This window comes from Colobus angolensis, unplaced genomic scaffold (assembly GCF_000951035.1).
Source record: "Colobus angolensis palliatus isolate OR3802 unplaced genomic scaffold, Cang.pa_1.0 Scaffold10, whole genome shotgun sequence".
NCBI lineage: Eukaryota > Metazoa > Chordata > Mammalia > Primates > Cercopithecidae > Colobus > Colobus angolensis.
The window spans coordinates 12,976,088-12,988,570 of record NW_012110919.1 but is presented as its reverse complement, the minus strand read 5'-3'; the positions used below and the strand labels follow the sequence as shown (position 1 = coordinate 12,988,570).

The window sequence follows — 12,483 nt, the reverse complement described above, 5'->3', positions numbered from 1 at the left end:
CTTTTTTAGAGTAGTCAAGTGCAGGAGTGAGGGGGGGAAAGAGAAAAACAAGGAATTTGACCTGTAACTGACTGTGAGCGATCAACTGAGATAACTACCGTTGGACCAGCCTAAAGTGACTTTTTTTTTGAAAATGCTTTCTTCATAAGTGAAAAATGAATCCACCAAACCAGCTTAGTCTGTTTACATAACTATGATTAAATGTTTAATGTCATAAGCTTTCATCTGACTTAAACATGAAAAAGGATAGTTCACTTGAATTTAGTAGCTTCTAAAAAGTAGCATCACAGGAAAGGGAGGCACCATGATTTGCATCATAAATGTAACAAATATCATGATGTGTATGCAAGCAAAAAATCTGTGTAGTTAATATCCAGGATTAAATCTCTAGCAATATATTTACCTGTTGGTCAACTGCTGTTCAAGAAAACTTCCAAAGGCAGCAAAGGATTTAAAAAACAGTAACAATGAATTGCCAGAAGCTATAGGCTACTATGTTTAGAAAATAGACTGAAATAATGTACCAAAATTTGTGGAAACTACAGGTTAATAATTAAATTTAGAAAACCTGAATCAAAAGTAAGTATTCTTGTGGGTAAGAATAAGCAGGTATGTTTTCTTCCTATGATATCGCCAAAACATTGAGTGAAACAATTTTAAGATTCAATTCCAAATTTAAGACAACCACACCTGACTTAATAACTAGAGTTATCTAACTGCTTCTAGGTCTACATTTACCTTCTTTTTTATTTTTTGAGACGGAGTCTCCTGTCGCCCAGGGCTGGAGTACAATGGCGCGATCTTGGCTCACTGCAACCTCTGCCTCCCAGGTTCAAGTGATTCTCCTGCCTCAGCCTCCCGAGTAGCTGGAATTACAGGTGCCCACCACCACACCTGGCTAATTTTTGTATTTTTAGCAGAGACAGGGTTTTGCCATGTCGGCCAGGCTGGTCTTTAACTCCTGACCTCAGGTGATCCACCCGTACATTTACCTTCTTACAGGCACAACCTGAACAGTTACTTAAAAAACACATAGCATCCCTCTGTTATCTTCTATGGGCCTATAATAGTGTATCCTTGATTCTATTTACTCTTACATGATGAGAGGGAATATGAATGTACTGGGGAATGTACCACTACTATTTAAAAACACGCCCAAAGTCTATTTCGGAGCCTACTGACAAATGATAATTGGCAATTCTGACACTAAATGCTACAGGGAATTTTTTTTTGTTTTTGTTTTTTGTTTGTTTATTTTAAGAGATAGGGTCTTGCTCTGTCACTCAGGCAGGAGTGTAGTTAGTGGCATGATCACAGCTCACTGCAGCCTTGAACTCCTGGGTTCAATCGACCCTCCCACCTCAGCCTCCTGAGTAGTTGGGACTACAGGTGTATGCCACCATGCCTGGCTAAAATTTTAAAGAATTTTTATAGAGGCAAGGTTTTGCTAAGTTGCCCAGGCTGGTCTTGAACTCCTGGCCTCATACTGTGTTTTTAATGGACTTAATTTTTTTAGAGCGGTTTTAGGTTTGCAACAAAATTTGAGTGGAAAAGTATATAGCCACTCCTTCTGCCAACAACATCCTACACCAGAGCGGTACATTTGTTAGGTGTACCTACACTGACACATCATTATCACCCAAAGTTCATAGTTTACATGAGAGTTCAATCTTGGCGTTGTACATTCTATGTGCTATGACAAATGTATAATGACATGTAGCCACCCTTTAGTATCATACAAAATAGTTTTATTGCCCTAAAAATTCTCTGTGCTTCACCTATTCATCCCTTCCTCCTCCAACCCATGGTAACTTCTGATCCTTTTACTGTCTCCATAATTTTGCCTTTTTAAAGAATGTCATATAGTTGGAATCACACAATATGCAGCCTTTTCAGATTGGCTTCTTTCTCTTAGTAATAAACATTTAAGGTTCCTCCATAACTTCTTGGAACTCCATAAGTTCCTCGCATAACTTCTTTTCATGGCTTGATAGCTCAGTTCTTTTTGTCATTAGTTTATCCAACTAAGATGAAGGACATCTTAGTTGCTTTCAAATTTTGGCAATTATGAATAAAGCTGCTATAAACATTTGTGTACACGTTTTTGTGTGGACATAAGTTTTCAAATCATTTTGTTAAATAACAAGGGGTGCAACTGCTGATCATGTAGTAAAACTATGTTTAGTCTTGTATCACTTACTATTTTTACTAGATATATAGCTTAGTGATTACATACAGTCTGGAATCAGTTTTGTTTAATTCCAAGCTCCAGTACTTCTCATGTGGCCTTGGACAAATTACTTAATCACCCTAAGACTTATGTATAAAGCATAATAATAATCATATCTATTTTCATAGGATTATTCGGAGGGGCAGATAAAACCGATGGCAAATGTTTAGGAACATAAGTATTGAATGACTGTTAGTTGTTGACTATTGATATCCTTATTATTATTCTTAACACTATGAGCAGAAAGTGTGAGTCAGTTAGACAGTATGGTGGACTTAGGTTGTGGTAACAGGATAATTGTTTCTTCAGAAATGTTCTTCTTTTGCAAAAAAAGCTTCAATTTATGACAGTGGCTTCCTAAGAGCCAACTTTTATGAAAATACTGAGGTCACCAAGCAGGCAGAAAATAAAAACATTCCTTAATATGGGAATCTTCACCTCAAAGTAGATTATAAAAATGCAAATTAACTACTTTCCTAATACTGAGTGACAAGTTTTAAATGTAAAATATTTTACTGGACTTATTTTTAAAATATTTATTTTATTTCACCCTGGAAAAAGTTATTCCAATGTGTGTTTTTTGTTGTTGTTTTTGTTTTATTTAGTATTAGGGAAATGAGGTTGTTTTCTTCTATGTGGCAATATATTCATGCATAGGAGGAAATGCCATAAGGTATATAGGATAATACACATTATAAAATGAAGAAAAAAATGTTAAGAAATGGAACAAATATTAAATACACCAATAAAAAAAGAAAAAAATAAATACAATGCCAAGGATTTTTGAAGAAAATTAACAATGCAATACTTTTTCCTAAACATTTGAAAAGTACTTAAATATAAATTTAAATATTCAGATTTACCGTATAGTCCCACATTGTTGCTCCTCCAAATGCAGACAATACAAAGACAATCACTAAAGCTATCTGAATTTCAGTTACATCCACTCTAAAGAGGAAGGACAAAAATAGATAAGGTGTTTGTAAATAAAATTTCTGAATATGGAGGTTAATCACATATTAAATAGCAAAGATGTAAAAATCTCTGTAGGCTTAGTTTATTTTTACCTTTACTTCCATTATTGAATTATCAGCTGACTACACTGTTAAGTTAAAAAGGTTACAGAACAACATGTGCTCACACAGAGTTAACAGTATAAGGAGAGGGAAGATATATATATATATACCATATATCAAATTGCTAATAGTTATCACTGAAGTTATGAAGACTTTTATTTTCTAATTTAGGTACTCCTGTAAAGTCTGAAGTTTTTTTTACAACAATTACCCACTACTTGTGTACATAGAAAAAATTATAATAAAAACAACCATATGATTTAAGGCAAATTTAAACAGTCCCAGGTCAGTTTCACTTAAAAAGTAGGGAAAATCCCAATAGTCTTCTTTATTGAGGTACTAATCATCACTGTAGTTTTTTTAGTTTCCATAGGCATTTTCCCCCTAATAAATATGCTTACATTTTTCAAAAAACCACTAACCAACCAGCATCAGTCCCTGTAGTCTATATTCCCCTGAAGCTGTCATTCTCTCTCCTATGCTCAATGAATAGGCTCACCGAAAATTAGTCAACATTTGTAATTTTCTTCTCTCTTCATGTTTGTTGCCTAACCCACTATAGCCTGGCTTTTGGCCCCATTATTCTACTAAAATTGTTTAAGGTGAATTGACCTTCGATTTTCAATTTCAATTAAAGGATACAAATCTAAGGGATATACTTCATTAATTATCTTGCATAACTTCTTTACAATATTTAAGATGCTGATCATACCCTCTTTCTTGAAAAGTTCTGCTGCGTTTTTATCTATTCCATGTTCTCTCCTGATTTTCCTACCTTGCTGGAGCTCTTCTCATGCTCCTTCTAGACTGCCTCTTCATCCATATCTTAAATGATGCTTTCAGAATTCCATCTGAAATTTTATAGTCTGTGAATAATTTTATCTACACTTAAAACTACCATCTATCTGCTAATGACTTCTAAATCCTTATCTCCAATCTATGTTTTTCCTGAGCTCTAGATTTTGATATCTGTCTACATATTTTACATCTCTGCCTGGATGCCCCAATGTCTTTAGATGGAGGTAATACCCACCTTACGGGATAAATATAAGGAATAAATAAGATAATGCCTGTGAAGCACTTAGTACAATGCCTGAAACATGTAAGTGCTTGATAGGTGGTAAATACAATTATTCCATAATTTAGAATCAACTGCCTGAAGCCTGTCCTCTGCTAAATGACCCATAGTTTTGAGCTTCTCCTGTCATTTATCATTAGAGATTTTTTTCAGAGCTACTGTTTCTCCTTTTCAGCAATAAAGTGGGGCTAAAAAGAATCAGTAGACATGGGAAGCCAAAGCCAAAAATAAGCAAATGACAAAGTTCTTAAAAGGATCAGACTGAGAGGGAGCTATATGAGAAAGAGGAACAGAGAATAGCATTCCTGCTTTGTGCACTATTTCCTGGTCTCTAAGAAAGAGGCACCAGAGGCAGATAATACTATCTAATGTTTAGCACTAGCATTTACAAGGTGCTTTTACATTGTCTCAGCAATTGCCTACCACAGTTCAGAGACTGTTGTCAAGGGGGGGGGTCCCCTTTTTGTGCACATGAAGATTCCACCAAAAAACGACCTTAGACTCCATACCGCATTATTTTATTATATGAATCAAATGCTTATTTAAGTACTGCATATCCCTTTTCTATATTATCTGGGTCCCTTAATTTTCTTTTAATCCTCTCTGTTGTAAACTTGGGCTAGTGATTAAGTTGGAGAAGGGGAGAAGAAAAATAAAATTATTATCAAATAATGTAACTATTTATAACATGCAGAATACCTAAAAGACTAAAGGTGTAGCATTTATTGAGTACTCCAACGAATTAATTTAAATTACTGATTGAAGCTTTGTTCTCCTTATTATCAGTGAATGACATAACAGATTGTGCAAATGAATTCAATTATATTTTTAAATGTACAACTTAAAAAACATACTTACTTTCCAAATCTCAACACGCCTGAAACATAGGTCTGCCAATGAGCGCAATAGAACACAAACATCCCAATAAAAGAGCAGAAAAACAACCAGTCAGGATGAGTTCCTAAGCGAGCGGCAATTGAAGCTCCCACTGCCATAAATACTGAAAGAAACAAAGTTTAAGAATCATTAAGAATTAAAAATAATTTATGAAATAATTGCCTTATGCTGTTTAGAAATACAGAGTTCTAAGGAAATAATCAGTGGCATTACAATAAAGTACACTTATCAAAATGAATTCTTGACATACTTTTTAAACAACTCCATAAATTTGCTCCCAAATGTATATCCATCCAAAAAACTGACCATTCAAACAACTCAGTTCATTTTATTTTTAAGGTATCATAAGAAAAAAAAAAAAACCTCCATTAATTTACCTGTGGAAAGAGAGTCACAACCATGGTCAAAGAGCTCCCCTAGAGGAGAACAAGAGTTTGTTCTTCTGGCTTGTTTCCCATCAATGGCATCCAGTGACTGGTAGATAAAAAGTCCCAGTGCACATAAAAGGTATGTCCAGTATGGTGCCTATAAAAAAATTTAAATAAAATAAAGATTGTTAAGTGATAATAAGCTTTTTGAAAACAGCTCAACCTAAGGCTTCACACTTTGTAGCACCCCAGTGTGTCATAAAGAACGTTGCTAACCCTCATTCTACTGATGAGAATTAAATTGAGAAATGAAATTAACTGCTTTAAGTCATCTAGGTAGAGGGTCACAGAACTCCATAATGTGAGAAACAGAAAGTTAAGCAACTGAGCAAGGGTTAGGACCCTGATCTTGATTCCTACATCCATGGCTCTTTTAATATAATACTATGCATTATGCCACAGATTTGAAATTACTCAGTTAAATTTTTGCTGTGAAAAAAGACTTTAGGGGCCAACTGCCGACCTCTGCTTCCATTCACAATGGAATATCAGGGACTAGATTTACTCTCCCACCTTATATAACTAGAAAGGCAAATATATATATATGTATATGTATATCTATATGTATATGTATATCTATATCTATATCTACACAAAAAACAACAATTTTCAAACACTACAAGCAGTGCAGGCTTGTGATCCCTGACAGAAGGGAAACAAATGAGATAAGCCCTGCGATTGCTCCAGCTAACTTCCCAGGGTCAGTTTCCAGGCCACAGTGCAGGTCCCATAACCAGAACAGAGCCCAGCGTTCTTGCTGTGTTGAAGAGAAACACAAAGTTCAGGAAGGTCAAGGCAGTTAGGATTTGTGAGGCAGAGTGCCTGAGTGGATGGAGCTGCACAGAGAGGAGCGCAAGTTGTGGAGGTCTTACAGAAGGGTATCTTTCTTTCAGTCTTCGGCTAAGAACTCACCTGTGCCTGAATGAGACGAAACTAACAAAGGCCAGGGAGGGAAGCACTGCAATGTAGAAGGTCAGATAATTCTCGAAGCTCATACAAGGCTGGGACATTCATGTTCCCGCCAGGCAAAGCAGAAAGCCTCATTAATACTTGGGGCATTGGGTAAAGTTCTCAGAAGTGTACTGCCTTACCTGCAGGCATAAATTAACCATAGACTGAAGGCTTCTCTGGACAGCCCTAACAAAACTTAAAATCCAGCCTCAAAAGGATCCAAGTAATTCCTGGCAACTTAACTACAGTCAGCACAAAGTACATCTTAGAGGAAAAAATCTAGTATCCCAAATGTAAAATTCACAAGGTTTGGCATTCAGTAAAAAAGTACCAGTCATGCAAAGAAGCAGGAGAATATAATTGACAACTAGGAGTAAAATCCGTATAATCAGAATACAATCAGAATCAATATGAACAGAAGTTAATAGAATTAGCAGATGAGGACATTAAAATAGTTATTATAAATATGTCCCATATGTTCAAGAAAGTAGAGGAAAACAGGAAAATTATAAACAGAAATGGAAGAAAAGACTCAAGTGAAACCTCTAGAAATGAAAAATACAATATTTGAATTGTAAAATAAACTGGGTGAGATTAATAGCATATTAGACACCACAGAAGAAAAGATCAATGAGCATGTACCAATGGACTACCAATGAAAACTACCCAAAATGACGAAAGAAGAAGGACTAAAAATAATTGAACTGTGCATCAGCGCGTGCTGGGACAACAGAAAGCAGTCTAGCACATATGTCACTGGAGTCTTAGAAAGAGAAAAGAGCAGATGGGGCATGAAAAATAAAAGAAGAAATAAAGGATGAAAAATGTCTAAAGTTGATGAAATCTATAAACCCACATGTCCAAGAAGCTCAACAAACCCCAAACAGAATAAGTGTTTTTTAAAAACCCATCAAGGCACATCATAATCAAACCAATGAAAATTAGTAATAAGGAGAAAATCACAGGCCAGGTGCAGTGGCTCACACCTATAATCCTAGCACTTTGGGAGGCCAAGGTGGGTGTATTGCTTAAACCCAGGAGTTCAAGACCAGCCTGGGCAACACGGTGAACCCCCTCTCTAGAAAAGATATAAAAATTAGCCTGGTGTAGTGGCGTACACTTGTAGTCCCAGCTACTCAGGAGGCTGAGGTGGGAGGATCACCCAAGCCTGGGGAAGTGGAAGCTGCAGTGAGCAGTGATAGTGCCACTGCACTCCAGCCTGGGTGACACAGCAAGACCCTGTCTCAAAAAATAAAACAAATAAAATATCATATTCAGTTCCAATGAGCATGTTCTTAAAAGTTTATATTGGAAACTATGAAACAATTTAAGAAAGGGCAAACAGAAAACTGAGCAGTCATCATGACAGTACAAAAATGAAAAACAACACATCCCACCTAGAATCTTTCGAAAGAATCCCAAAGTGTCTTGCAGAGAACATTCTGTTAACCTAGTAAATTCTTTTCAACTAGTCAATTCTTTTTTAAAGATAAATTTTATTATGTATACAATATGATGTTATGGGATATATAGATAGATGGAAACGGTACTAAACTGAAGCAAATTAACATATCCATAATCTCACATAGTTACCCATGTTTTTGTTTTTGTGGCAAGAGCAGCTAAAATCTACTCATTTTACAGTTCAATTTTTTTTTTAACCTATACCCCTCAGGTTGTACATCAGATCTCTAGACCTGCTCATCTTCTAAAGCTGTAATGTTGTTTCCTTTGACCTGCTTCTTCCCATTTCCTCCCCTTTATGCCCCTCTGCTCTTGATAACCAGTTTCTTTCTCTATCTCTGAATTTTTTTTTTTTTTTCAGATTCTGTATATAAGTGAGATTAAGATCACACAATATTTCTCTTTCTGTGTCTGGCTTATTTCACTTAGCATAATGTCTCCCAGGCTCATCCATGTTGTGGTAAATGGCAAGATTTTGTTCTTTAAGGCTCAATAATATTCCATTGTGTATACTACAGTTTCTTTTTCCATTCATAGGTTAACAGACACTTAGGCTGTTTCTGTATTTTGGCTATTGTGAATAATATCACAGCAATCATGGGAGTGCAAATATCTTTTTAAGGTGGTGATTTCATTTCCTTTGGGTATGGTTTTATAGTTTGTGTTCTTATATTTAGGTATTTTATCATTTTGTGTTTATTTTCGTATACAGTGTAACACAAGGTCCAATTTCATTCTTTTGGCCTATGGAAATCATTTTCCCAGCATCATTTATTGAACAGACTATCCTTTCCCCATTGTGTCCTCTTGGTGCCCTTGTCAAAAATTAGTGGACCATATCAAACTAGCAAATTCTTACCCATTTTTTCTGCTATGAGAAATTGTTTTTAATTTTGATGATCAAAGGAAAGCAAAGTTACACATCAAACATATGTAAAATTGGAAGTTGAAGTTATCAAAATTTCTGTAATGACAAAATGTCAGAGGGATCTTCCATTTCTCTATGTAACTCTTTATACTGAAAATCTGGAGCTTCTCAAGGAGAACTCTAAAAGTCAACATTTAAAGCTTAATTCCGACCTCTGATCTGAGAAACTAGCTGCAGGCAGGTCTAATGGTCAGGTATTAACAGAACTTCATACTGAAATAAATTTGATTAACCCTTACACCTCATGGTGGTGACTCTGCCCCAAATTATATCCCGCTCTTCATTTAGAAAAGGGAAATAAAGACTGTTCAACAGTTTAAAAGTACTTCATTAGGATACTAGAGGCGTTTAAATAGGGAGAGACTGGGAATTTAAACAGGAAAGAGAGGAAGTCTAGGCAGTAACCAAAGTTTCTGGCTGAAAGTAAAAGGTTTACTGGAGTCAGTGACTAGATCCATGTTCCTGGAACAGGTAATTTACAAGAGATAATATTGCAAAGGTAATGTGATCTTAAACACTATAACAAAGGGCATTTCTTTTCTTTCCTTTTTTTTTTGTTCTTGAGACAGGGTCTCCCTCTGTTGCCCAGGCTGGAGTACAGTGGAGGATCTTGGCTCACTGCAACCTCCGCCTCCCAGGCCCAAGTGATCCTCCCCCTCAGGCTCCTGAATAGCTGGGATTACAGGCACACGCCACCACACCCAGCTAAATTTTTGTATTTTTGGTGGAGATGGGGTTTCGCCATGTTGCCCAGGCTGGTCTCCAACTCCTGATCTCAAGTGATCCACCTGCCTCAGCCTCCCAAAGTGCTGGGATTACAGGCGTGAGCCACCACGCCCAGCTAACAAAGGGCATTTCTAATGTATTATTTCAATTAATACAGAAATCCACAAAGATAGGGCAGTTATTATCATATTCTGTTTATTAAAGATGAAAGTGAAACATATGGAGGAGTGATAATTTACATCAAGGCAAACACTTAGGCTGGGTCCAGGAACTAGATCGAGTCTTCCGACTTGCCCTTTGATGAGATTTATCCTACCACAGGCCACACAGACTGAATGGAACTCTTCACCTGAAATCTTCACAAACTCCCTGTTCCATCAAACCTGCTGATTAGCACTTTCCCCCTCACACAGTACAGTTTCAAGTGGCAGTGAGCCACAGGAAATGGTGCCAGCCACAAGAGTCTTTCTTTAAAACCCAGAAAGGCACAATGATCTGCCAATATTTGATTCACTCCTTTTCCAATTCTTCCCAAATCTTTCCAAGTTTTCCCAGTCTTCCCAAGGCCTCAGAAGCCAGACCTATCTTCTCTTTTCCATTGGTCACCACCTCCATTCCTAGGTGAAAGCTATTAAATAGTTTGCATATTCTCACTTTTTTTCTAACTTCCTAGCCAGGAAGTTATACACTCCTACCATAGTCTCAAAGACACAAAGCTTATACTGGAAAAAAGCAAACCAAGTCTTATAGTCCATCAATTTACTCAATTTCACACATGATTTACTTTCCCAGAAAACATCCAGAGGTGAACTGCACCTCTGACAAAATCCTGTAATGCTCTCTACATTCTCTGGGAAAAGGCCCATAAGTATAAGAATCTTAACATTTCCATATTAAGAGACAGAAGTACGCAGTGACTGAAGGAGAAAGATCAAGGTGAGAGAGGAGGCATCTACTTCTCTTCTTCCTTGCCCACAACCCTGTGACTCACTGAGAAATAGCACTAGTACTTTCATCTCTGTCTCCCTAATCAACGCCACGTGCCCCCCACATACCTAATCCGAAACTCCAAAATTAACTCTTCCCTTTTCCTTGCCCTCTCACCTAAGATATTTCATTTTCTAAGGCTGAACTGATTAAAGCACAGAGAGAACAGGGATTGTGTCTTTCTCACCCACGCCTACATTCCCAGTACTGTAGAACATTACTCTGGCACAGAGTATATGTTTAACCAATATCCCTCAATTAATGGACCGAGTGTGACAATAAAGTTCTTTGTGCAAAAATAATTTTCTATTTGTATTACAGGAGATTTAGGGGAGGGCCTTCACATGCTTAGTTTAGGAGCACATCAAGGAGCACATGAGTTTAAGAGTAGCTCTTCTGGCCACTCCTAAACTAATCTTAGAAAAAGTAAAAGATATAGAATGATCACAAGCTCTTTATTCACTAATGAGTCTCTTCACAGCATAACTCTCAATCACCCACCTTCATACTCCAGCTCCATTCCACCCACAAAGTCCTCTTGTTTATTTATGACTTCATACTATTTCATGGCTTTTTCCTTTCTAAACACTCTTCTCACCCAATTCAGCAAAGCACTCATGTGCTCCCTCCTTCAAGGACTGCCTGATATACCTCTTACTCCACCTAGGGGGAGTGGAGAGAGGGAGAAATCAAAGGACACAAATCTACCTATATCCAATCGTTCCATTCCTACCTACTCCCTTAAAAATACGCCTTCTACAAATATTTTTCAGGGTTAAAGCAGTCTTTGCAAATATATAGGCCTTCTGTTGTACAAAACATGCTCATTAGATGGTTAGTACCTCAGGTATACAAATATAAGGAACTACATAAGGATGATGTTCATGGCTTTATAACAACGCACTGTTTCGGTTATATGGTTTCCTTGATTTTAAATGATTTCACAGGCAGCAGAACAAATTTAAAAAGCAAAGCTTTGAAATTATTGTCTTTAGTTGGAAGTAAAGATCTAATTTAACCAAGGGAAGTAATTCTATATAAGTCATTAATTGTTTCATAATTATAGCCTCCCATTTTTTCAAATAAGAGTTGTCTAACTCCATTTTCTGTTGCTATAACAGAATACTAGACACTGGGTAATTTAGAAAGAAAAGACTCATTTGGCTCATGGCTCTGGAGCCTGGGAAGCCCAAGAGCATGACACTGGCATCTGATGAAAGCCTCATGCTGAGATCCACTGAGCTCACTGGACAAATTTCACTTACAGCCTCAAAATACTGATTTTTCTGGAACATCTTCTTAGGTCTTCTCTAAATGAAAATAGTAGACTAGATAGTTTCTGAGGTATGTTTCAGCTCTAGATTGATGTGATCTCATTTGTATGTGGCCCTATCTTTCATATTAGAATGTAATCCTCTCATGGGCATGAGACACATATTTTCTTTATCTCTCTTCCTCTCTTTTCCTCTCTCCCTTTCTCTCTTTCTCTCTTTCTTTTCTCTCTCTCTCTCTTTCTCTCTTTCTTTCTTTCTGAGACAGAGTCTCGCTCTGTCACCCAAGCTGGAGTGCAGTGGTGCAATCTTGGCTCACTGCAACCTCCGCCTCCCAGGTTCAAGTGATTCTCCTGCCTCAGCCTCCCAAAGTGCTGGGATTACAGGCGTGAGCCACCACGCCCAGCTAACAAAGGGCATTTCTAATGTATTATTTCAATTAATACA

At 37.0% G+C, this 12,483-nt stretch overlaps 1 protein-coding gene across 1 annotated transcript in view; it reads right to left on the bottom strand.

Annotated features, from left to right (window-relative positions):
* The window catches only part of CHPT1 (choline phosphotransferase 1), a 29,906-nt gene that overhangs the window by 9,470 nt on the left and 7,953 nt on the right, over positions 1-12,483 (bottom strand). Inside the window, exons 2-4 of the mRNA XM_011936944.1 lie at positions 5,659-5,806; positions 5,243-5,384; positions 3,094-3,178 (exon numbers count right to left, since the gene is read on the bottom strand). Of these exons, the coding sequence (XP_011792334.1) occupies positions 3,094-3,178; positions 5,243-5,384; positions 5,659-5,806 (375 nt within the window). The remainder of the gene's footprint in view (positions 1-3,093; positions 3,179-5,242; positions 5,385-5,658; positions 5,807-12,483) is intronic.